The 26,656-nt window shown below is 50.0% G+C and overlaps 1 protein-coding gene across 7 annotated transcripts in view; it reads left to right on the top strand.

The window, feature by feature from the left end:
• The window catches only part of Itpk1 (inositol-tetrakisphosphate 1-kinase), a 140,666-nt gene that overhangs the window by 67,421 nt on the left and 46,589 nt on the right, over window positions 1–26,656 (top strand). For 6 of the 7 annotated variants that reach the window (XM_031355378.1, XM_031355388.1, XM_031355383.1 and 3 more), the window contains one exon: window positions 15,452–15,577. In XM_031355378.1, the coding sequence (XP_031211238.1) occupies window positions 15,452–15,577 (126 nt within the window). Of the gene's footprint in view, window positions 1–15,086; window positions 15,149–15,451; window positions 15,578–26,656 lie in introns of those variants that run through there. The other variant, XM_031355386.1, reaches the window with a different exon arrangement.

The raw sequence follows: 26,656 nt of genomic DNA, 5'->3' as shown, positions 1-26,656 counted from the left end.
CTTCCCCTTGTGTTCTTGTTCCAGATCTATCCTGTCTGCGTGAGGGCCCTCACGCTCCCTTCCCTGTCCTGCAGGCCAATCTCTGTTCCCCAGGGCATCTCTTCTGGTCTCAGTCTAGTTAGGGCCAGTATCCTTCTAGGGTGCTCACGGCTCCAGGGTTCTCTGGCTACTGTTAGGACTTTGGATGGGAAGCCACCCCATCTCCTTGTAACTGAAGCGAGACCCGTGGCTTCTGTGGCGTGCTCCCCCAGTCCATGTGAAGCCTGTGGCTTCTGTGGCATGTTTCCGTAGTCCTTGTGACTGGTCCAGTTAGTTTAACTCAGCTTCCATCCATGAGAACCCATTTACCCTGTCCCTGCTTGCCCTCAGCTTGTTGAGATCAACCAAGGTCATACACTCACTTCTCTGATTGCCACAATGATGAGTGACACATTGTCATAGGCCTATGAGAGTCAACTGGGGCCCTTCCTGCTGAGTATGTGGATGTCATTTATGGACCTGGAGAACCTCAAGCCTGGCCTATTGTGATGACCCAGGGTACAAGCACATCTGTTGTCACCACCATCCCTGGGTCAAAGCCTTCTTAGTGGCTCACACTGATGACCAGTGAGAATCCTTCAGGCCCCTTGCCAAAAGCTCCAAGACCACTCCTAAGGGGAGGAGGGACTAGCTTCCCAGCATACACAATTGTTGCTGGTCTTTGTCACCTGCTGCCCTGAGCTCCCACACTGTGTCTCATGGCTGTAGTCAACAGTCCCCCTCCTCCCCATGAATCTTAGTGATTTGCCAAGTCACAGCTAGAGCCAGGCTGACATAAGTCATCTAGGATGGGGCTAATTGGAAGTTGCTCTCTCAGTACTCTGTGTGTGTGTGTGTGTGTGTGTGTGTGTATGTGTGTATTCCACAGGGGTCCTCCCCCCAACCCCCTAGAGAGGCAGAGAGGCAGAGGGTTTAGTTGGATCTCAACATTTCTTTGAATTCTGCTTCACTCTCTGGAATTTTCCCAAATGAACGAGGCAGTTTTCAGCAATGCCTGTCTCTAGTTCACCAGCCTGTTAAAGAAGATCGTTAATACCCCTTAATATTATGTCAAATACCAGGTTGGAAGCTGCCTCAAGGGATGCTGTCTTTGGACTGGTAAGAAATGAATATAGAAAGAACATTACCCCGAGGCTTCAGAAGGAGTCTGTGTAGGCTTTGTAGAATGTAGACTCCAACGTTTTTCACTCCTTATTGTTAACCAGGGTAAAAGGAGATTGTCTGGGGATCGGGGAGTTCTTAGGCACGTTGGTGGGGCCCGCCAGTTGCTTTCTGGGAGGAACATGGAAAGATAAATGAAGCATTGAGACACTGAGATGCTTTCCCTCTTCAGCACAGAAAAGCATCCTGGGCCTGGAGCCAGCGGAGGAGAAGGGAGAAAGCCTGGAGCATGAAGTGGGATCTAGATGGAGACGGGCAGCTAGCTGTTCTCATACCACCCGATTCTTGGAGCCAGACCCAGAACACACTCTGGGGACCCACATTTTCAGGCTGTAAACAGGGACAATAGTGGCTCAGGTTCACACAGAGATCCACCTTCACACCATTTGGGAGGGTTCTTATCTGGGTCCCCTGCTCCATGGAGCCATGAAGGTAACAGCCGCTCTAAGCACTGTGCTCGTATGTTATATGAGGCACAGCATCCACATGGCTCATACATTACTTCATACAGCTTCCAGAGTAGTTTCTGGAAACAGGGACTGTCCAATACCCTGCTGAGCCAACACCACCTTCCCACCATCCTTGGAATGCCAACTTGTAAATACTGTTTTGTTTTGTTTTGTTTTGTTTTTTGAGACAGGGTTTCTCTGTGTAGCCCTGGCTATTCTAGAGTTTTCTCCGTAGACCAGGGTGGCCTCAAATGCAGAGATCCGGCTGCCTCTGTCTCCTAAGTGCTGGGATTAAAGGCTTATGCTGCCACTGCCCAGCTGTAAATACTTTTTAATTTAAAATGTTTTATTAGGGCTGGAGAGTTGGCTGGGTGGTTAAGAGTCACTTGTTCTTGCAAAGGGTCTGAGTTCACTTCCCAGCCCCCACATGAAGGCCTAGTACCTCTTCTGGAACGAAGCATACACGTGGTACATACACAGACATACATGTAGGCAACACACTTATACACAGAAAAATCATAAAAACAGATTTCATATATTATCAGTGTGTGTACACATTTGTGTGCATGTGTGTATGTATGTACACATGGAAGTCCAAAGGACAGCTTTCAGGAGTTGGTTCTCTCCTGAGGTCAAACTCAGGTCATTGGGCTGAGCCATCTCGCTGGCCTACTTTTTTATTTTTTGAGACAGGGTCTCGTATTGGCTGGCCTTAAACTCAAGGAGACACTCCTGCCTTTGCCTCTCAAATGTTAGGCTAATAGGTGCCACCATGTTTGGCTAGCCAACTTCTAATTATATATCCTCAGTTCTGAGTTTCCTACCCTTCTTACCCCTTCATGTCCCTGTCCTCACGCCCACCCCATGCACCACGTTGTTCCCAAGACTCCGAGACCCACCCGTCTTACCTAGATCCCTCTCTTCAGGTCTCTTGTCGAGTGCTGCTTCCATAGAGGAGCCTGCATTCACTTACTGGAGCTGCTGTGACAAAGGGCCAACGTCAGAAATGGGGGTGCTCCTGGGCTTAGGAGGCCAAGGTGCCTGAACTGTGAGGGGAGCCTGCAGCAGGCTCCTTCTGAAGGAAGCCCCTAGAGCTCTGGTGGATCTTTGGTCTTCCTTGATTGCAGATTGATATCCCCATCTTTGCCTTCACTGGCAATTTGTGTTCTCCCAAATGTCTCCGGCGTCTTCTCTCAGTGTGTCCCCGGTGTAATGTCCCCAGTGTGTCCCCCCACTGTATCACCTTCTGGCAAGGATAGTAGTTCTTTTGGATTGAGGGTTCGCACCACTCTAACATGTTGTCACCTTGGTCATATATGCAAGCACCCTTTCAGACAAAGCCACATTCTGGGCTAATGGAGGTGAGGCCATTGAGGAACTGGTTCTGCTGGGCCAGTTCCACTTGGACTAGGTCTTCTGTGATGAGTGTCTGCTCTCCTCACCAAGCACCCGACTCTGCTCTCCTCACCAAGCACCCAACTCTCTAACTTCACCGTATCTCCTTGTTTGCTGACACCCCTCTCTGTTGAGTTGCAGTGCTGGGACAATGCCAGCGCCAAGCAGCCATCCAGGGGCCGTATGAGGATTCAGGAAAAGCAGAACAGAACAATGAACCATCTTTTGTGGGTGACTATCGAGGGAGTGGTTTGTTTCTTTTATGTGCCTTTTAGACAAAAGGGCTGGAGCAAAGAGGGCTGTTACAGTGAGCACTTGATGTTCTCAGCACTCATCCGGTGGGCACAGGCTACCCTTCCAGTTTATTCTTTTTTGTGCACGTCCTCCAGGAGTGTGCTGAGTACAAACATGCATCCTTTCGCATGGTATCCGTTGACCTCGGTGTCTGCGCCTCCTGGTGAGGTAGAGCTAGAATGTGTGTGGTTTGTGTGAGACTGCAGGGGACGGGTAATTGAATGGGTGAGGGGGCTTTTGGAGTTTGCCTCTGGGAGGAATGTTGGGATCTGAGCCATCCATCTTCTTCCCATAGTGGAAACCATAGGGAAGATAGGCAGTCTTGTATAGAATGGAGTTTATATGGCCCATTCATTCTGAGTTTATCTGGCCAGGGGTTCAGAAGTGCCTGGCTCATCATGACCCATGTGTTCACTCTGACAGTTGGCTCTGGCGAGGAAGCTGAGGCTCTGAGGACTGCTGATTGCTTCCTCTGTTGCTCTGTCTTGTTTGTGTGTAGATGGTCCAGTCTTGTAGAGAGATGCTGAAGGGAGGGTCCCCAGATACTCATGGCTTGCTTGGAGCGACAAGACTTAGGCCCAGTAGCCAGGCTGATGTGTCTCCCTGTCTCTTCTGTATGCTTCTGGGAGCCATGATCATAACTATTCATGTGGCATTGAACATTACTGTAGAAAGTCTCTGGGCCTCTTGAACACCCCATGCTGTGTCTCCTTTCTAAAGATGGTGACAGGCCTGGAACAAGGTGATTCCCATGTCCTTGTTTGCTCCATAGCCCAGAAAATCCTGGGATCTTTCTCCCTTGCTCGGCCAGAGGCTGCGACTGCCACTTACTCTGGAGCCAGCTTGGGCCCCACCCCCACCCCATACTCCCAAGCCCAACGTGAAGGTCCAGATCAGCGAGTGTTATGGAGAGAATATAGGCCGATCAGAAGGTAGTGGGTAAGGATTTGTGCTCAGAATGCATTTGGGCCTGCCCTTTCTGGGCAGCGACATTTTATGACTGACCTAATCTTTCTCCAGCTTCGTTTTCTTTTTCTGAGCAAGACAGGGTAACATTTGTTTGGATCATGGTTATGTAATGTCCCCAGTCGATCCCTGTTATGTGGAGGGATGGGTGGGATGCTGGATCGGGTGGGATGATGTTGCAAGTCTCTCCTGTCCCCAGGTACTCATTTAGTACAAGTCTGCTGCCCTGGGGCAAGCAGGCTCTCCTAGGCCACGAAGGCCAAAGGGACCGTGGGTCACAGACCTGACCTGAGAGAGGTCACAGAGACAGCCCAAGGAGTCTTTTTGCAGCTCACAGTGGGCATGATTGGCCAAGCCCAACTATGTCAGTCTGTTTTAAATAGGAGGCTGAGGGTGCCTCGGAGCTGGCGTCATGCCCAGGCCCCTGAACCAAAAAGACACTTCCTGTTTGTCATTGGAAGTGGCAGCTCCCTCAGGAACTGAGACTAAAGAAGTGTTAGAGGGATTGAGAGCAGAGAAGCCCCAGGACACGAGCTGGCATCTTCTACGGGTGCGGCCTCCTGAGAGCCTGCTCTGGGCTGGCTCATTGCTGAAGCTTTGCCAGCGTTGCCTTGTCCAATGAGGAATGTAGGAGTGGATGCCAGGGCTCCATCAGACAGATGAGGAAACAGGCTTCGATGGGCTGAAGGTCACTGCCTACAGCTGTCTGCTCTCCTTCATCATTTGCAGTCCGAGTTACCAAGATACAAAGGCCACTGCTGTCATGGGGTCTCAGTGAGAGACCTGCTGCCTCTTAAACGCAATAATTTAGGTACTGTGCTTACAGGTGCGCCTGGCATAGAGCAGATTCTCAGTAGACGTTAGATACTGGCTAGATTTGGACCCAGACCTTTTTCTTCTATACCTGTTCTATACACTGTTAACCTGATAACTTAAAGTCAAAGAAACAAGATATTGAGCTGGTTTGAAACTTCCAAGTAGCACAGTATGAGGAGACTCATCTTACCTCGTCCTGTAGGAACCCCTGTCACTCAGGGAAGGTTATCACTCACTTCAGTCCCTTGGGGTCCACTGAGATGCAATGGGTGGAGGCACGTAGACGTCTGTAGCTCCCCTCTGCCCATACACTCCGCAGCATACTGCCTTGGATCACCTGCTAAGCTTTTCTGTGGCAGCCTTATATATATAACCACTCCCCTTCGTGAATTTGACTTATTAATTTTGTGTGGTTATAAATAAAGCCCCTTGTGTTGGCTGGACAGCAGGATTGAGTCCCTGCGCTGTACGTGCTTCTTTAGGACGCTTCCATGGGGTGGAGGGCTGGGGGGACTCGTGCTTCCTGGTGAGAGATCAGGAAGTAGCATGTTGCTGGACATGTTAGTTCCTCCTACTGGAGTTTCAGAGTCTAGAACTGTCGGACTGTCTGAGACCCGTTGGCTGAGACACCCAGCAGACGCTGTGCTGCCAGTAAGCAAGAACTTACTTACCTCAGACGTAATCTTTGGCCATGTTGTCACTACCTGTTCCTTCCAGGAAAAGTGTCCAGCTAACACCACCTGATGAAACTACTTTTTGGAGCACAGGAACAGAACCCAAGGGTGGCTATTTCCCCTGGCTTACTGGCTATCCAATCTCAGCTCATTGTTTTGGCTTCTGGAATCTTCTTTGCCTCACATGTAAATGGTCGCCAGGTGGTAGCTGCTTCAGACTGGGAGATTAGGGACAATAATATGTATGATTTGCTCAGTTCAGCACCTGGTATGGGGCTAGGCTCCTGTAGTTCTAGGGAAGGGATTACTTGGATTGACCTGGCAGACAGCCAACAAGGATTAAATTGAAGCTAGAGAAAATCTATCTTCACATGATCTCCACTGAAATCCCTGCCGCTGACTTGTGCATGGTGGGCTGGCTCTGCTCAGAGCGACTGCCTGATGACTGGGCTCTGGTGTGTGCTGTGGTAGAGTGCTTCCTTATCTTTGCTTTGCAGGTGAGAAAACCAGTGTGAGTGGGAAGGGTACACTCCCCCTAGGCTTGGGCCTGGGCATCCAGACACTCAGCCCTATTCTCTGATCCTTTGGTGTCCTTCTGCTTGGGAGGGGCCACCTCATGCCTGGGGCAGTTCAGAGGAAGATAATTGTCAGGGAGCTGAGGTAAGAGGATGCCAGAAGCCTCCTTCTCCAGTCCCAGTCTCCCAGCACACACTCAGGGGACAGCCAGCCGGACGGGGATGTGGCCTATGACTCCCCTGCATGTTGGATAGATCTGCCAGCTCTTGTCTATCTTTATTTGCCAGCTTGTGATGTGTGCCTTCTTTCCTCAGGACAGGAAGAGATTGCCTGGTGGTGTGTGTGTGTGTGTCTGTGTGTTGGGGGGGAATGTTATTTCCCATCATGCTGTCTTAGGCCCACCGGCACCACCATGAATAGGAACAAGAGGAACTGTCCATGGCTGCAGTCAAGGGGCTTGTGGGCAGGTGGAGGGGCTGTGGAGTTTTCCTGGGTGCTATAGAACAGCCAGGTTCATGTATAGCTTGTTCAGGTTTTTGACCTATTGATCCTAAAGGATCAGGAAGTGTTCTTTTCTTTACAGGATACATAAATCTCTGTGGCCGTATTCTATCCAGATTCGAAATGATAGCTTTAAAAGCCTCTCCAAACCCATGGGGCCCTACTTGCTAGCATTGAACATGCCTTTCTTCTCAGTAAATGGAGGAAGAAGTGGAATAGGGGAACTTCCTGCCACATCAGTCAGGTAGCTATGTGGTTCTGGGTTGCCATGTGACCTGAGGTCCTGGAGACTGAAACAGCACATACACACACACACACACACACACACACACACCTCCCCAATTCCTTCCACCCTTGACAGGGCTATCAGGGAAAGAGGAAGAACATTCCAGGATCTCATTAAATCTCTTCCCAAATGGCAGAGTTGGAGCGCTTACTCCCCAGGGCGTTAGCCAGGGCTCATTACACCTGATTGTGGTAAGCCAGGGGCTGTGTGTGCTGGTTTGTATCCTGTATGCCTTGCTCCTTCTTCCTATTTCCCATTTTCCACAGCAGATATCTCCACTGAACTTCTTTGCTGCCATCTTGGTGGCTTCTGAATATCTCTTTGAGGTGGGCATCATCACACAGCCCATCCCCTTCTTTCCACACTTGTCCGTGTGCACATTTTCTGTAGACTTCCAGGAGTGAGCTTTCCGAGGCAGAAGTATGTGAGTATTCTGACTGTTCTTAAACTTGGTCCTCAGGCTTTTGCTTCTCTTTAGGTTTTGTTGTTGTTGTTGGGTTTTTTTTGTTGTTTTTGTTGTTTCGTTTTGAGCAAGGTCTCTCTATATAGCCATGACTGTCCTGGTTAGACCAGGCTGGCTTTGAACTTACCTCTGTGAGTTGTATTCTATCTAATGCTATATTTATCTACCTGCCTCTGCCTCTCAAGTGCTGGATTAAAGGTGTGTGGCCCCATGTCTGGCTCTGCTTTTAACAACTCTTAAGATTACTTTGTTGTCTCTTCTCTCTCTGTGTGGCGTGTATCTGTGTGTGTGTGCGTGCAGATGTGTACTCTTGTGTCCTTGTCAGCTTTCTTCCTTGATCACTCTCTGTCTTATTTTTTGAGGCAGGATTTCCCTGAACCTGAAGTTTATCGACTTAGCTAAGCCAGCTGGCCAGCAAGCTATTGGGATCTAATTGTCTCCCTAACTCGTCCCTTGGTCTTAGGGTTACACATTCATGCTCTTGTGACTTTTTTAAAAAAAAAGATTTATTTATTATATGTAATTACACTGTAGCTGTCTTCAGACTCTCCAGAAGAGGGGGTCAGATCTCATTAAGGATGGTTGTTGAGCCACCATGTGGTTGCTGGGATTTGAACTCAGGACCTTTGGAAGAGAAGTCAGTGCCCTTACCTGCTGAGCTATCTCTCCAGCCCCATTGCTCTTGTGACTTACACAGTGACTGGAGAAGTGAACTCAGGTTGTCACACTTGGGTAGCAGATACTTTTTAGACTGGGCCACCTTCCCCTGCTGCTCAATGATAGATTTTCCTTCTCTTTTTCACATTTAAATGTAAGTATTAGTGACTGTGATGTTCATAAGCTATGTTTGGCCACCCAACTACCAATTAGACAGACAAGTAATAGTGAAAAGTAGAGAAAGATTTAATCTTTGTGCCCACTTGGAGAAGAAAAAAGAGGCCCAGTGACTACTCTTGCCCCCATTCAAAGTCCACCCCCAGGGTCCTGATCTGAAGGTCAGGTTTAAATGGTGGTTAAGAAGTCTGCATAACTGAGCATTCATGGCCAAGGTATGGATTCGCCCATTATTGTGGGCCAAGGTCTCTCCTACTGGGTGGCCTATAAGCTGTTAGAACTGTATGGAATCTCTTCACAAAGGAAAAGTTCTTCCCTTGGATGGCTCCAGCTTCATCTAGCTCAAGCTGTATAAAATTCCGCCCATAGCTACTGAATCGATAGCTGTCAGAGTGAGGGAGTTACCTTTCTCTAGGTTGGCAATGCCTCAGTAGAGGGTCACACACCCAAGAGCATATGGAGAGCACCAGCTGTACTTGATCAAGGCTTAATTAAAGATGGGTCCAGTTAGGTGGGTAGGAAATCGGGTGGATCCGGGAGGATTGTGCGTGCATGTGTGTCATATTTCTTTTTCTTTTTTCTTTCTTTCTTCCCTCCTTCCTTCCTTCCTTCCTTCCTTCCTTCCTTCCTTCCTTCCTTCCTTCCTTCCTTTCTTTCTTTCTTTCTTTCTTTCTTTCTTTCTTTTTTGAGACAGGGTTTCTCTGTATAGCCCTAGCTGTCCTGGAACTCACTCTGTAGACCAGGCTGGCCTCAAACTCAGTAATCCCCCTGCCTCTGCCTCCCAAGTGCTGGGATTAAAGGTGAGCACCACCACTGCCCAGCTAAGAAAAAGGAGTAGCCCAGCATCTGAATTCAGCCACCAGAAGGTGGGAACGATTCTCCAGTGGTTGCTGGGATTCGAACTGAGTACCTTCTGGTTGGCGGCTTGGCCTCTTAACCAAGGAGCTAGCTGAGCTGCCTGTGTGTCATATTTCATGGTGGTGTAACTGCCCTGGTAGGAATGAAGATGTTCAGTACAGTTCTTATGGAGCCATGCTGCTGGATGCCTCTGTACCTCTCAGAATGTTACTGGGGATGTTATTAGGGTCAGAGCATGAACTCTGGCAGCACTAACAAGCTCTGCTTGGCCACTTACCTGGAGAAGGCTTGAAGTTCCCCAAATGTTGGCGCCAGGAGGCATTGCCACTGTCTGTGGAGTAAAATGTCTACTTTTCTGCCTTAGTTGAGTTGCCTACCATTGCCCCAGCCACTGGGGAACTGGGTCAGGGAATAAAGGTGCCAACCTCCCTCTTTGATCTGGGGCAGAGGCCTCTGGAATAGAGGTCCCTCCTTTGGCTTAGTTTACAGGTTTGGGTGGCCAGACTCAAACTCCTGACTTTGGGACTTGTGACGATCTTTTGGGTGTGAGGTGCTTATTCAGGAAGCTACTATGTCCTCCATCATCCTGCTGTGGGAATCAAACCCACACAGAGACCCTCCTGCCTTTTGGGGTCTATCCTTGAGAGGCCCAGACTGAGAGATCTACTTCTGGTACTAGACTGGTTCTTTAGCCAGATCCCAGGACTCTAATGGAGCCTAGAGATATACGTCAGGCCTTTGATCTGGGCCATTTGTCCTACTCAGACTTGGCTAAGGCAGAACTTTTGATGTAGTGGGTCCCATTTGAAGTCACAGCTGGAAACACCACTCCCGGGCCACATACGGGGAGGAAAGGGGAAGAAAGCCTGACCGCCCTTTGGTGTAAACAGAAGTCTAGTGTCAGCAGGAGAAAAACATGGGTTTCCATACTGTGAAACTCTGCACTCTTGGGCATGTTACTGAACCCCTTTGTGACTCAGTGTCTTCATCTGTGCCTGTGCTGTCAGTGCTCATTAGGAGCACAGGGTGTAGCTTCTGGTGAGCACCACGTGGGTGGCAGTTGTCTTTACCAACCGCAGGGAGCTGAGGTGTGGCAGCACACTCTTTGAGGATGTCAGTGTGAGCCAGTGCTAGTACCGGGCTCTGCAGAATTCAAGTCTGGTTCATGCTGAGTTCTTGTGACATGTTGGTCACAATATGAACAGCAAGGAGAGGGAGGTCTAACAGCTGGCATTTATTGGACTACCTCGCTCCTCGGTACCATTAACGGGAATGTGACACTGCGGCACGTACAGGCATACACTGTATTCTTTGACCGCTCTTTTCCTCTGAGGGGGATTTGAATCCTTGCATATGATAAGCAGGGTCTGATCAGGTATGCAGCAGCTGTGTGCTGCAGAAAGATGAGGTTTCTTTAGGCACTTGAAGCTCTAAGAGGGTGGTAGCCACGAAAGCCAGTCCTTGAACCTGGCTGATTCCCCCTGCAGCCTCAGCTGTAGCTTTTGAACTCTGAAGTCAAGTAAACCCTACCATCTAGGAAGCCATAGGCTTAGCTTAGCAGCCTTGAATCCCCATGACCCTGTGCTGGGGACACACTTTGCAGTGAAGAACCCTGAGGGGCCCAACTGACAGCAATCCACAGCTTGGTGAGAGGGGAGAGTTGCCCTGAGGAAGCCAGGGGAAGTGGGTGGGGGGTCTTGTGGGTACAGGTGAGATGAGGGACCTATGCATTCTTCCTCAAATCATGGGAGCTGGAGAGATGGCTCAGCAGTTAAGAGCACTAGCTGCTCTTCCAGAAGTCCTGAGTTCAAGTCCCAGCAACCACATGGTGGCTCACAACCATCTGTAATGGGATCTGATGCCCTCTTCTGGTGTGTCTGAAAACAGGACAGTGTATTCATACTTAAATTAAATAAAATCTTTAAAAAAAAAAGAGGAAACTTGCCCTGAGACTCAGCCCTGGGCAGTATATGCAAGAGTTAACATCAGCCTCATTTTATGAATAGGGAAACTGAGGCACTGTAGAGTTAGATGACCTTGGCCACCCAGAAGTAATGGAGTTAGATGGGTTTCCCTGCCTTGGAGACATAGTGTCAGGGCCCAGCTTGGTTACCAGGTAGGGCATGATTATGCTAATTACTGTTGTTTTGGAAATCAGATTTGCCAACTTTGATCCATATCCTACCAGCCCCGCCTGCCCCCCTCAGGAGCCTCACTGCCTTTGTCAGCCAGGAAAACAGTGGCCCTTTGTTCTCTCTGAATTCAGAGCTCTGTGTGCTGCATGGAACCATGTCCAGTGCTGGCCTGGCCGGACAGCCAGACCTGGAAGTGGAGCAACCGTGGATTCCTGGCCTCAGTGGTCAGACCTTTCATTGACATGCCCTTAACACTCCCTGAGAGGGACAGTCCACGCCCCTCCCAAAGGGGAGAGCAAGAAGTCTCTGGGAATGTTCTGGGAGCTGAGTGGTCACACGTGAAATCTTTACCCTGAGTTCTGTCCTCACCCTATCTAGGAGACAGGGCTTTTGATTGTGCCATCTTAGGAAACATCCCTTCTGTACAATCCCCTCTTTCCTAAGGGCCCCACCTTTGCAGTGTTCCCTCTGCAGTGTTCTGGTTTCTGGAGCTTTTCACACCCACCATGCACTCACTGTTGAGGCCTCAGATGAAGTCCACGGTAGTGAGGAGAGTCTGGGGCTTCTCTGAAGTTCTTTCGAGGCATCATCCCTGAAGAATGATGATGGCTTCTCTGGTCACTTGAAGAAAAGCAGAAAGGCTCGTTTATACAACTCAGAAGTGCCATGGTGGCACACACCTGTGACCCCAACACCCAGAAGGGAGAATCAGGAGGATGGCTGCAAGTTCAAGGGCAGCTTGAGCTATAGAGAAGAAAAAAATAGCTGGGTGTGGTGGCTCTAGAGGCATAGACAGGCAGATTTTTTGTGAGTTCAATGCCATCCTGGTCTACATAGAGTGGTCCACAATAGTCAAGATTATGTAGAAAAACCCTGTCTCCGAAAGGGGGGTGGGGGGGCTGGTGAGATGGCTCAGCGGTTAAGAGCACTGACTGCTCTTCCAAAGGTCTTCAGTTCAAATCCCAGCAACCACATGGTGGCTCTCAACCATCCTTAATGAGATCTGATGCCCTCTTTTGGTGTGTCTAATGACAGCTACAGTGTACTTATATAATAATAAATAAATCTTTGGGCCAGAGAGAGCAGAGGTCCCGAGTTCGATTCCCAGCAACCACATGATGGCTCACAACCATCTGTACAGCTACAGTGTACTCATATACATAAAATTAAATAAATAAATCTTTTTAAAAAGGGGGGAAGAGAGGGGAGGAGGGAAGAAATGAAGACACAATGCCATGGCAAGAGGTGGCCATGCCGTGGGATAGAACCACAGCAGGCCTGATGTGTGTCCCAAGTTGCTTTTCTTGTGAAAGGGCTTTATTGGCATAAGGATGCCTGGAAAGTACACAGAGGAAGGTGGCCGGCTTCCAGACTCAACTGTTTACCTTTTGTAGAGCAGCCAGGAACACAGGGAGCTTATTTTCCAAACAGCCCCTGGTTGTCAGGTCTACAGGCCTCAGGCTGATGTCCACCTCCATCCCCAATCCTCAGGGGACCCCTGGCCTTTTTCTGGCTGGTTTTTGTCCTTGCAAACTCCAGTAACCCAAGATGCACCTCTAAGTTCTAAGACTACAATAATGGCCGGGCAGTGGTGGCACACGCCTTTAATCCCAGCACTTGGGAGGCAGAGGCAGGCGAATTTCTGAGTTCAAGGCCAGCTTGGACTACAGAGTGAGTTCCAGGATAGCCAGGGATACACAGAGAAACCCTGTCTCGAAAAACAAACAAACAAACAAAAAGACTACAATAATGAACATAATCATGCCCTACCTGGTACCCAAGCTAGGCCCTGACACTATGCCCCCTCCCCAGTACCTGGTCCAGGGAGGACTGGAGATGGAGACCAGCATGGTAGTTCTGTCTGAACTTGGGGAATGTCCCGCTGTCAGTCTTGGAACCCAGTCATCTTTTCAAAGCTGCCTTGGTCTGAAAAGTACTGTCCTTCTGGCCGTGGTGCCTGCCACAGTGGAAGCCAACAGTCATGGCTGTAGTCCCTTGGCTGCATCCTCTCACCCTAGACTTTTTCACCTGCCTCTGAATCTTGTCGGGGTTGGAAGAAAAATCTAGTGTGGCATCACCACACAGAACCAGAGAGGCCCTTGCAGTTTCCTCAGGGAAAACTGAAGCCAGGACCATGACAAGCGCAGATCGGACACTGGCATTTCTGCTGGGCCTCAGCCTACTTCCGGCTACATAGCATGGTTGGCCCTCTTTTCTTCCTCGGTTCTTGGTGTCCTGGTCGTAGGAGGATCATTCCCCTCTCCCAGCCTTGCTGCGAGCTCTCAGAAGACGCCCAGGAAGCGGAGTCAGGGTGATCACCTTCACATTGAGACCAGCCGGACACAAGTTTAAACAACAACAAAAGACATTTTGGGTCTCATCCCTTCCCCTCCTCATTCTGGTGTCTTGGCTATATTTGGTTTGTTTGGTATACAAGCTCGTCACCATGGGAGGGAAGCATAGTCCTTGATGTTTCTTATTGGGAGGTCTCTGGTCTTTTTTTTCCCCTTTAAATAGGGGTGACCTTTTAACATCTCTCCTGGCAGACCATAAAAAATGGGGTTAAGGACAGCAGGAAAGAGCTGGCGTATTCCAAAAGGCTTATCAGAAAAGAATTATAATTAGGGTCTATGTGTGATAGGTGTGAACAGGGCCCGAGGGGCTGACAAGACAGAATACGCAGTATGAACAAGTGTGGGCAGTTGTCACCACTTGTAGGTCTACTGGGACTAGGGAACCAAAAATGTAACTGGAACCACAGAGATAGCTGGCCATCTTGGGAGATGGGCTGTGCAGAAATACCAGGACTGAAAGAGGCACGAGGACCAAGTACAGGGATCGGCGTCATGACCTACCTTCATTATCACCTCCGCTATGGCCACTATTTGCCCTTCTGAGGGAGGATAGCAGCTATATGGTTGTGGCTTTTGGGATTGTGACACCCAGGGGACAGAGTGGACAGAGGATGGAGGGTGGGTTGGGAGTTTAAAATCAATCGCCTTAGGTCTTACTTTGTATTGAAGCTGAACTCTCCCACCCAGGTCCTAGGCAGTTTTTTAAAGTCTCTGCCCTCACTTGCTTAGTTTGTGATTTCCTTTCCTATAGTGGCTGGGAATAAAAGGAGACAGGTATGTATATGTCATTAGCTTGCTGTCTCCTCAGAATGACAGTTTTGTAGCTATCTTATGTCACAAGTGACAGAGACCTAGCCATCCCTGAATCCTTGTAGGCACTAGCTGCCCTTGCCTGTGAGGGGTAAGTGGGGTTGCTTTCTCTGACCTAGTTGAGGCTATGTGGGGGATCAGCCAGGTGCTGGACTGGCGCCACTTGCCTCCAAGAGTCTAGCCTTGCAGGTCATGGTCATGTGCTGGTGGCAGACATCTGGTGCATCAGGAAGTGTGGTGTCAGGGTGCCCTGGCTGCTGGCAGGTGCTTTTGGCTTGGGGTCAGATGATGCTGAATACCAGCCGGCCACTCTGGCTCCGGCCACTCTGGCTCCCTCGAGGCTTGGTCCTCCCAGCCCTGTGTCCTTGAACAAATAAACACATTCCCCTGTGGAGCAGTGTGTGAAGTACTCAGCGGATCCCAGGCATCCCTGTATTCCTGCAGCCCTCCAGGGTCAGTGACACACCCTGATTTCAGGGTGGAATCCAAGTGTCTGGGTTCTCAAGGAAGCAACTCCTAGACTTGCCAGGAACACCACTTCGCCGTGGCTTCCGCACATCAGGGCAAGAATATCTGCTTAGATGGAGTTCTACCTGGGTAACTGGTCATTTCTCTGAATCTCTCTGAGCTCTGTTTTCAGTGGTTGGGCAGATGGATGAGGTGTGTCCAATAAATGCTTTCTCCATATAGCCAGTGCAGCATGTGTGCTTGTGTGCCTTTGGGGACCTGCATGCCAACAAAGAGTCTAGTCTCTCCTCAGCTACTGAGAATAATGAGTAGTGGGGCCCTTGGCTCTTACTCTGTCCGTCCAGTCTCTTGGGTGCTACTGCGGGTGCTCAAGGGTCCCAGATGTGGACTGATGTCCTGAAACTCTCTGCCTGTGTTGTTCTCACCTTGCAGTTGAACCTCAGCCGGCCGATTGAAGAGCAGGGCCCCCTGGACGTCATCATCCACAAGCTGACTGATGTCATCCTTGAGGCTGACCAGAATGACAGCCAGTCCCTGGAGTTGGTGCACAGGTTCCAAGTGAGTAAGGGTGGTGATGCCTGCCTATGGGGCCTGGGGGGCCTGTGGGGTGGAGGGAAGGCCAGGATAGGAGGGAGAACTGTAAGCTTTAGAGCTGCGGCATCTGTAGAAATGGCTCAGCCAGTGGCGAGCTGTGATTTCCTGGGCAAGTGCTCAGTGATGGGCCAGGCTTGCATGTAAGCCAAGTTTGATGTCAGCACTGGTCCGAGTGTTGATGAGCCCCCAATAAGGTTTCTGTGTCTTCGGGGCAGATGTGCTCAGCACTGGCTGGTGGCTCCACTTTGACCCCAGGATGGGACCCCTGTGTTGCACCTGGGGTCAAGAGTCCCTTTCTTCAAAGCCTTTGAACCATGTCCTGCGTTGGCAGGAAAGCCTCTCAGTTGTTTGATTTGATATTGTGTATGACATTTCTCCTGGGCCTGAGGGATGTTCCCTGATCCCACCTACTTCCCCAACAGCTCCAGGTCCTGACCCCTGGATGACCTGCCTGTCAGCTTGGGGTTCTCCTGTGGGGTGGCCACTGTTGCTGTCATCGCTGCTTGCCCGTGTGTCCTCTTTTGTGGACAGATGTGATTCTTTCCTCTGGCAGGCAGCTCAGGAGTCCTGAAACGAAGTCATACCATCAGCGGAAATGCAGCTGAAACAGTGGCCGCCCCGGGCACGGGCGCTTGGACCAGCACTTTTCATTTGCAGGAATTGGAGGTTGGGGATCCTTTCCTCTGTTAGGACAAAGGGACTCTTGTCACACAGCAGCCGTCCTGCTGACAGTGTTCCTCTTGCCACGTGTTCAGGGTTGGTGCCCTCAGCCCCTCCCCCCCAGTGTCTCATGGCTCTCACCTACTTCCTGGAGACCTCTCGCTGCTGAGTTTCTTTTCCCACCCCTTGTGCTACTCTGTGCCTCTTGCATGCTTTCTAGGGTGTCCAAAGTGAGGTAGGGATTGTCCCTGTGGGCCTCTGCATGAAGTCCCTCTCCCCTGGTCATAGGCTGAAGGCTGTAGCCCTGGTCTTCCTCAGCTTGTGAGGCCTGGGTTTTCTTGTTCATAAAATGAGTGCCTGCAGGGAGGAGCAGCTGTCAGGGATGCGAAGGGCTTGGGTGCTCAGCCCTGGGACTTGGGTGTCCCATTGCTGCTGGTATGTGGCGTGCATACTCCTTGGGTTTCCACTCTGTGGCAGTTCTTCAAGGCCAGCTCAGGAGTGAGACGGGGCTGGAAGGTTTGGCCTGACTGGCCCCCACTGCCTGGCCTGGCCTTGGCCTGAAAAGCAGCCAGCCTGAGCCTGTTTCATATCTACATCCCGCAGGGCAGGTCGCATCAGCTTTGTTCTAGAACCAGGAAACTAAGGCTCAGAGGTGTGCAGGGTGTGGCTTAATATTGACTTTCTCAGAGAGCCCTCTCCGCTTGTTCCCCGTGTGGCTTTCTTATACCACCTCTCAGTGACCAAGTGACCACATGCCTTCACCACCATCCTGTAGGGAAGCAGCCACCATCGTCACTCCCTCTTACATCTTCTGTCTTTTAGGGGCCCCCTGGTGTCTCATTCCTATGTCTGCAGCTCCTCAGACAGTGGCTGTTCTCTGGGGAGGCGGCAGAGCCTGGGTACTTGTGTACAGAATGTCTGCCAGTCCCACAGAGGGTGGTTAGTACTGATGCCTTGCAGGGACCCTGCCAAGCTCCATCTGGGAAAGCCAGGCGAGGGGTAAGGGTGAGGACTCCAGCAGGAGATATTCAGAGTCCCTCTGGTCCGAAGCACCTCTCTCGTTACTTTTCTGTTGCTGTGATAAGAACACCATGACCAAGATGACTTACAGAAGACTTTATTCTAGCTTACAGTTCCAGAGGCAGAGTCCTTAGTGCTAGGCACACACAACCAGAGGTGGCGCCTGGCAGCAGGAGTAGGAAGTTGAGAGCTCACATCCTCCACCTCAAAGTGTGAAGCAGAGAATGAACTGGAAGTAGGTGGTGAGGCGCTTCATTCTCAGAGCCTGCCCACAGCAACACACTTCCTCCATCAAGGCCGCCCCACCTAAACCTTCCCCAGTGGTACCAACTGGGAACCAAGTGTTCACATGCCTGAGAGCTGCAGGGGACATTTCTCATTCAGACACCATAGGCAGCTCTCTCAAGTCTGCAGTCAGAAAGTAGTCAAGTGGCATTGGAACTGTCGTTAGGTCCGGCTGTTCCCCTGCCCTGCCGCTTCTTCAGAGTCAGGTGAGAGGGAGAGTCAGAGTTAAATCACAGGGGAGGTAGAGCCAGCGGACAAATCCATGGGCCATGTAAGTCCAGTAGTGTAAATCTGTTATCATTAAGTTGATAATGGTTGGGAGCTAGACAGATGGTTCCATGCTTAAGAACGCTGGCTGTTCATCCCAGCACACACGGTGGCTCACAGTTGTTTGTAACTCCAGTTCCAGGGAATATAAAGCACTCTTCTGGTTCACATGGACACTAAGCATACATGTAGTGCACAGATAGATACACATGCAGACAAAGCAGCCATACACATAATGATAATATAGTTGTTGTTGTTGTTGTTGTTGTTGTTATTATTATTATTATTATTATTATTATTATTATTATTATTATTATTCACCTTCTTCCTGAAGTGAATATGGCCTTCGTACCATTTTTCTGAAAAGGCAAGGTCTGGTCAGTAGTTAGCTCAGTGCTCCCATCAGAGGGCGAGACCCTGAACCTGTCTCTCTGCCCCAGACACACTAGAGCCCTCAACCCAGGGCTGGTGACTGCCGAGCAGTGGCCAGAACTGCTCTAGGTCTAGAAAAGAGCATTCTGGAGCACATGTGCTTGTGGGATGTCTCCTAGAGAGGGTCTTGGCCAGGTCCTTAAGTCTGCTCACACACATTGCTGGTCCCTAGCCTGGGATGGTATAGCCTCATGATAACCTTCAGCTAGGTATTTCTGGGGAAAATTCCTACTGCAGTCTATTTCAGCAAGAAACCAGATAGCTATATGGTAATGACCAGGACATGTCTTCCTGCAGAAGAGACCAACCCTTTTGAGAAAGAGCATCAAGTTACCTTCCAAAGAGGCCACAGGAGGTGACTAGGAGTAGTCAGTATGTAGTCTGGGAGCAGGTTCAGGACAAAGGCTAGGGATTAGGTCCCTTGGGGCAAGGCGCTAAGGGTGTCAACACTGACCTGGTCGTCTCTCCTAGAGAGATGCAAGTTCAGAGCCAAGCCACATATACCCAGGAGCTGACACTCCATGCTATGAAGTTTGAAAACTTGACCATGCTATGGCCTTTGTTTTCAAACTCTTATTCAGTTTTCTGTATTGGACAGTAACAAGAAGGCATTGGCTTGGCTTGGGACCCAGGAGGAAAAGAGATGTTATGATCAGGCATGTTAATTACAGGAGCAAGAAGCAGAGCCCAGAACCTGGTATACAGAGAGAGAGAGACCTTTCCTGCACCTTAAGTGTTTTGTGCAGTAGATCAAAATGAAGGGGCTCTGCCTCAGAAAGGACTCTTCCAAAAGGACCCCATCTTACTCAGATCCCCAGGTTGTAGGATCATACGTAGAAAATGGTAAGTTCTGGAGCTGTTCTGATGGCCCTAGAACATCTCCTGAGCCTCTGGTCCTCAGGGAGGCGAGACCAGCTTTTTCCTGTGTCTAGATAGGCAGGTGGGAGGGTGTGGGCCTGGTGCGTATTGAGCCAGTTGTCATGGAAACCACACCCAGTCAGTTTTCCTTTTGGATTAACCTCACAATGAAGGATCACTGGGACGATTCAGTTGTTTTCTGCTCCAAGGGTCACGTGTACCCAACAGTCTGGCGCCTTTGCCCGCTGCCTGAGACTTAGTTATCAGTGCACAGACATGGGCAAAGGTTCCTCCGGGGAGGGCCCTGGCTCGTGGGCCATTGGGGATGGGTGTGGCTGGTATACAGGAACCCTGGAGCCTCTTGGCTTCTCAGCTACTTCCTCTAGTGAGCAGTAACAACCATCTCTCTGTCACTTTGGTGCCACCTGTCTAGTGTGACTACAGAGGTTAGGAACTGGTGGCCCTGGGGCTCCGGAATCTCCCCAGATGGAGCATGCCAGTTGTAACCCAGCAGGTATGCAGCTCTTCCATGGGTGATCCCTGAAGAGAGAGGAAGCTTGAATCCAAACTGATAGTTTTCCTCATCTGTGTGTGTATGCATGTGTTCACATACGAGTTTGTGAACATGAGTACATCAGGAGTGTGGAGGCTTTGCTTGTTTTGTTTGCTTGAGACAGGGTCTCTCTTGAGTCTCGAACTTAGTAGGCTAGGCTAACTAAGAAGCTCTTGGGACCTGACTGTCTCTCCCTCCTGAAATTATAAGTATATGCCACACGTGCCTGTGCACTCTTGCTTGCTCGCTCTCTTTTCCCAGGGTTCTTGGGATTGAACTCAGGTCCTTACACAATGTATGGTAAGCAGTTTACCAGCTCATCTAATTCCCTAGCCCTTTCTCTCCATCTTGATCAGCTGGAAGGAGGTTGAGTGCTCCAGTTCTTTTTGCTTTTTCAAGATAGTGTTGTCTTTACCTAGCCCTGGCTGTCCTGGAACTCACTATGTAGATGAGGCCTCCCAAGTGCTGTGCTTAAAGGCGTGCATTCCTACTCCTGGCTCTGGACACCTTCTTGAAGGGCAGCCTTGTGCTGTTCCTCCTACCTCTTCCTTGCCGCTCTAGCCCTCCACACTCGCCCTCCACTCAAGCCTGAGTTGTGCCCACTCTCTGTGCCATCAGTCCATGCAGCCAAGGTCACCTTTGTGAAGATCGGTTACATCCTGATAGTAGATACAGTTCCTGTTCCAGGAATTCCCCATCTTGGCCTCTACTTTCCACCACTTGGAAGTTCATAATTCATTGTCAGTGGCTGTTGTCCCTCCTGGGTCACCTGCTTCCGGGACCTTTGTCCCCACTGCTGCCCTCCACACCTGGCACATTTCAAACATGCCTATGTGTTTGTCAGTAGGACTGTGGGGATGGAGTGTCTGGCTTGGGGCCCGGTGGACCCCGTGGGCCAGTGGTGAGTGGAGTATATAGCTCTGGGTGACTAGGAGTAGGGAAGAAGAAAGCCTGGAGATTTAGGGGGCAAGTGCTGCTGCCTGGCATATATGAAGGAATGTGCCCTGGAGCCAGCCAGCTGGAGAGCAAGGTGGCAGGGCCAGAGCTCAGGGAGTTTGGGGGCCAGGCTCTGGAGCTTGGACTTAATCATGCTGAGAGATTAGGGAGTAAGAAGAATGGTGATAAGGTAACTTAATTGAGAGAGGGAGGGAGAGAGGGAAGGAGGGAGGGGGAGACAGAGGCAGAGACAGAGACAGAGACACGCTCTGCTTGGGATTTTTTGCCAGTGCAAGGTGAACTTTAAGCAGGCAAGATACCAGGTAGTCACCAGAGCTTGGACATTTGGACCGAAGAGGCCTCCATGTTCAGCCCTAAGTGTGCTGTATTCTTGTTTCCCTTCTCTGCTGCCAGGACAGTATAAAAGCCACACCACTCGTTACATCATCCCAAGTCTGCAGCAATTGGAATTCACACCCCTACCCCTGTGTATTGGTTCCTTAGTCCTCCATCAAGTACCAACAGCTAGCTGTTTAGTCACCCTGTGGGAGCCCTGAGGCAGGAGACTGGGAAGCAGGTGGGTCTGGGCTCAGGCAGGAAGTGCAGCTCGCTTCTGAATGATAGACTTGGCAAGCTCTGGTGGCTGGCCGAGGGCATGGTGTTCAAGGCTCTTCCTGCTAGTTGGCTGAGGCTCTCTTGGGTCTTGAGGACCTTAGGTGCTGGCGCAGTCCCTCATGGTTACGGCAAGGGGATGAGAAGGTGGGGAAAGCTCATGCCTGTTCTCCATAGGTTCGTCCTGCAGGTGAGGGACTGAGCTCACTCCAGGACTCTTGTTTCCCTTTAAAAATTAAAATAGGCTACAAGGTTTTTGTGAGCATTTTTTTAAAAAAAATAATATATGTATATGTGCTTGGAACAGTGCCTGGCATGGAATGAAAACTCTGTGTGTGAGTGTGTGTGTGTGTGTGTATAAGTGTGTCTCTGTGTGTAGGTGTGTGTGTGTAGGCACTGACCATCTTCCTCCTTGGTGTCTGGTATATGGTAGTACAAGCAGACCCTGTGGCACCCTGGAACAGTTGCCATGCTTCTAGTAACACTCTCACTGCAGTGACAGCAGCACTTTGCTCCCAGCCTTAGCTGTGGCCCCAGCTAGTTTATGAGTTCTCAATTGTAATTGGAGCCAGTGAGGCAGCAATTATGAAAGTGTCCCTTGGTGGAGGCATGCCTGTGAGGGGGCCATGGAAATGTGGACTTACTTAGCCTAAAAGGCAGGGTCAGGGAGAGGAGGTAGCCAGAGGGACTTGGCTGTTGTTTCTGACTCTGCCCCTCACCGTGGGTTTCAGTCACCATGAATGCTCCTGCCATATGAGGAGCATTTTATTTTGGATGATACTTAACAGTAACCTTGGGGTCGACCCTGTCTAGTCCCTAAGTGTGTCTGGCACCTCCCAAGCCATAGCCCCATCCACCCTTTCCTCTCAAGGTACAGATGTAATAGCACCACAACCAATGTTCAATGTGGCAGCCTCCAGCACTGAGCAGCCCCTAGTGGAGGGTCTGTGCTGTGCCAGAGGACGGAGGGGAAGGAGGAAGGCACGGAGACAAAGGTTTTCTTGTTCTTGACCTTCTAACCCAGTTAGGAAGCCAACATCTAAACCCACAAGAAGTTGTGTAACAGTCTAAAATGAGCTTCTGTTGGTTTGCATGTGGGCCTCTAGGGTCAGAGCTAGAACATGGGACCCACAAAAGATTTTCTATTGTCACAGCAGATCGATGACAGAGGCTGCCTTTGGCTAGTCACGTACTGTTTAGACACACTGCCTGGGTCCTGCCCATCTCTTCCTAGCTGTTCCTCATCTCAATCCTTGAGTTAACAGAATTAGTTATGAGTTTTTCAGGCCTAAGGAAGCTGCCACCTGCCCAGGATCATTTAGGAAGAGGCAGGACTATGGCTATAGCTTAAATTCTTTTCATATGTGCCTGAGGGGCTCCTTTAGACAGTAGCTAATGGTGCCCCTTCCCTTTCCCTCAGCTGGATGGAGGATCAGTGACTCAGGGTCACCTAGGAGGAGGTCATTACCTTGGATTGCTTCTGACCCAGCTGGTGCCTTGTACTGATGAAACGCAGGCTAACAGAAGCCAAGGGACTCAAAGCTGCTTATGTCCCAGTCCCAGAACAGCAAGCAGACCCAGTACAGGGCGGCCATGAGGTCAACCTCAGGATGACTGTTCTCAGTCACAAGGCCAGTCCCCCCACAAGGAGACAGCCATACAGCCTATTGTTTATTTAGGCGGTAGGGACTGAGTATGGCTCTTTCTGCCGAAGGAGGGAACCCAGTTTAATGCCTTTGCCTGGTAGAAGGCCCTTCTCCCATCCCCACTGTGGATAGAAGACCCAAGCCCTACAATTCCACTGCCCAGTATGGGAGCCCTTACGAGGGACAGGTAGTGTTTTACCTCAAGGTTTGGTGCATGCTGAGTTTTAGAAATGTGGTTATTAGCAGAGCGTGCTGGTACACACCTATGCTCTCAGCACCTGTAAGGTGGAGGCAGAAGAATCGGGAGTTCAAGGTTCAGTGATAGGAGATTGTCTCAAGTCAAATGAGTAAACAAAAAAAGATGTTTCATAGTGTGTTTTCTACCAGACATGGAGGTACATACCTGTAATCCCAACACTTGGGGGACCGAAGGCGGAATACTGAGAGACGCCCAGAAATAAGCAAACAACCCCAAGAAACATTTCCTACTTGTAAAAAGATTGTTTGTACCCATTATCTTACGGTTTCTCAGCTGCTGGACTATGGACATCTTAAGCAGGATAGTTCTTTGTTGTTGGGACCTGTTCAGGATGTTTAGTGGCCTCTTTGGTCTATACCTGCTAGATACAGAGATACCCCTCAAACATTCCCTATTGTAGGGACTAAATATGCCTCCAGACACTGCCATGGAGTTGTTGGGAAATGTCACCCTGCTCAGGCACTTCTGTGCTTTTTTTGTTGTTGTTGTTGTTTGTTTTTTCGAGACAGGGTTTCTCTGTGTAGTCCTGGCTGTCCTGGAATTCACTCTGTAGACCAGGCTGACCTCGAACTCAGAAATTCACCTGCCTCTGCCTCCCAAGTGCTGGGGTTAAAGGTGTGTGCCACCACCGCCCAGCTTACTGCTGTGCTTTTTAAAAATAAAGTATTGCCGGGAGATGGTGGCTCACGCCTTTAATCCCAGCACTTGGGAGGCAGAGGCAGGCGGATTTCTGAGTTCGAGGCCAGCCTGGTCTACAGAGTGAGTTCCAGGACAGCCAGGGCTACACAGAGAAACCCTGTCTCAAAAAAAACCAAAAAAAAAAAAAAAGAAAAGAAAAAAAAGAAAAATAAAGTATTTTTATCTTTATATATGCCTGTGCATATGAGGGCAGTGCTCACAAGCCCAGGAGTGGATGTTTGATTCCCTGGCGATGGACTTGCTGATGATTGGGAGCCTCCCAACATGGCTGCTGTAAACTGTGATCAGGTCCTGTGCAAGCCTGCTCTTACCTGCTGATCTGCCTGTCCAGCTCCCAGGCTGCTTCTTAGGGTACAGCTTCAGTAACCCCGAGAGCTTGGGGTCACAGAGTTCTGTTGGGGAGCATAGATGCCAACGCCCTATGGGTTCCTAGCACTAGAGGATTTTGTCCTGTGTGTTGCTCCTTTTTATGATCATACTTGGGTCAAAGTGATACCTGTCTCCACATTCCTAGTTTATGTAGGGATTCTATATGTTGGCTGGTATCTGTTACCTACGTGGGCTGCAGTTATAAAATCTGGCTTCCTTTGACTTTATGAAGTAAATCGTGTCTCTGTGAATGGTATCTGCATCCCCTGACTCAAGCTTCCATACCTTCTGAATGGACTCCAGCCCCAGGTCTACCTCCAACCCTGTTTGTGAACCTCTCCACTGATCTGTAGTAATCAGCCATCAAAATGACCATTGGGGCTGGCATTCAGTCAACGAGTGCTAATCGAGTACTTACCAGGTACCAGGAATCCAAAAACATTGCAGAATCCACAGTAAATTAGACAGGTCAGGCAGGTACAGCTCATACCTCATGGACTGATCTCACATATGCGGCTGGGTATGTGCATGTGTGTATACGGGAATGGTGCAAACAAGGCACAAGGTAATAGAAGAAGAAAGAACACAGTTCCAGTTACAGCAGGGACCGAGGGAGATAAGGCAAAGCCTGTGATAATAGTGTCAACTTGACACAAGTTCGAGTCATCAGAGAGGAAGCAGCCTCAGTTGAGGAAATGCCTCCGTGAGATCCAACTGTACAGCATTTTCTTGGTTAGTGACTAATGGGAGAGGGCTCATCCCATTGTGTGCAGTGCCGTCCTACACTGGTAGTCCTGGGTTCTGTAAGTAAGCAGGCTGAGTAAGCCATGGGACACAAGTCTTTCTCCAATGATGGGTTATGATCTGGAAGTATAAGCCAAATATAAACCCTTTCCCTGCCCCAACTTTGGTTTTTTGGTTGTGGTGTTTTGTCGAAGCAATAGAAACTCTGACTAAGACAAACAGGGAGAGTCTTTGAAGACAAGTGACATTGTGAGGTCCCCTTTCTGTTGATCATGACTTCACCATCTAGTGCCATTTTCCTCTTTGCAAGCTGTCCAAGGTGAACAGCCCTTACCTCCACCCCCACTCCCACCTTGTCCTGCCTGTGGCAGGGATTGGTGACATGAGAGGGTGCACACTTGCTGGCAGAGCAATTCCCACCTCTGAGCTTGCCTGGCCCTGGGTCCATTGTCTTCAGCATCACATTGCCAGGTCCTGTGTTGTCAGGTTCTGACATCTTGCCCTCAGGTATAAACATGGCTGAGGAGCAGGGAAGGCCCCAGTGGATTCTGTTGTCCTTTCTGTCAGCTCTCCCAAATCACAAAGATGGTGTTGGTGTAAACGGCCAAGGGTCCAAGAGCCCCACCCCCAGTCTCGCATGAATGTGCAGTCCAGTCCATGTGCCCCAAGGCCAGCACTTATATCATACTTACTACCAAGGCTTGTGTGTTTCTTGCTGTATCTCGTAGCCTTTCAAAGTGCTAGATGGTCACTCTGTACTTTAAGGCTGTCCCCATCATCCCTGTTCCCCAGGTCAGGTGATTATTCCATCCATATGCCTTAGCTGATCTGTCTCTGGGGACCTCAGCCTGAACTTTCCTTTGAGACCCATGTCTTACCCAGCTGCCTGGTTCTCAGGTAATCTCAGTGCCCTTCTCCAAGGCCTCTACTTGAAATGACCTTTTTCCTCTTGACTTATGCCTGTGACTCTTCAGCATCAGTGGGCTCAGAAACCCTGCTCCCTACATTCTCTCATGGCCAGACTTGTGTCCCCTCCCCCAAGTCCCCTGAGTCAATAATCCCCTACCCCCCCAGTCATCCCTGCTGCCATTTAGACCATCTTTATCTCCATGATGGTTATATGGGAAGTAGTTGTTGTTCTGTTAGCTTAGTAGGCAAAAAGTTATCCCCACCCCTCTCTTCCTAGGGGCTGGCCTCTAGTGCTCCAGAAGGCTTTGGGCTGAGTGCTCAGACATGAGAGATCTCTCTGGAATACAAATGAGGGCTGGTTAAGACCCAAGTGTCTGCTGACAGGAAGCTCAACTCTCCAGAGAAGCCTTTTCAGAGAGTGAGGCAGGAAGCTGTGGCTGAAGTTTTCTCTGCACACATCAGAGCAGCCCAGAGTGTGTGGAGACTCAAGAAAGACAGCTCCTGGGCATGGCCTTGCTTGGCCTAGTGTCTGCCATTGATGGAGGGGGGTTGTGGGTGGGGTGGGATAGGGGTAGGAGGTGTGTGTGTTAAGGGGGGTAATGGCCGTGCTCAACCCAATTGCTTTCCGCTCCAGCCTGGGGAGGTGCATGCCTAACAGCCCCACAGCAAGGGACCTATAGTCATATGCTCTGTGCTTCCAGGGTAGCAAGGCCACAGCCTTGATAATCTGTAGGCCTCAGATCTGACTCAACATAGGGGACCCAGAAACCTTTTCTGGTTTGTTCTGCACATTA

This window comes from Mastomys coucha, unplaced genomic scaffold (assembly GCF_008632895.1).
Source record: "Mastomys coucha isolate ucsf_1 unplaced genomic scaffold, UCSF_Mcou_1 pScaffold6, whole genome shotgun sequence".
Taxonomy (NCBI): Eukaryota; Metazoa; Chordata; class Mammalia; order Rodentia; family Muridae; genus Mastomys; species Mastomys coucha.
The sequence above is the reverse complement of the archived record's forward strand: the minus strand, read 5'-3'. Positions and strand labels throughout refer to the sequence as shown.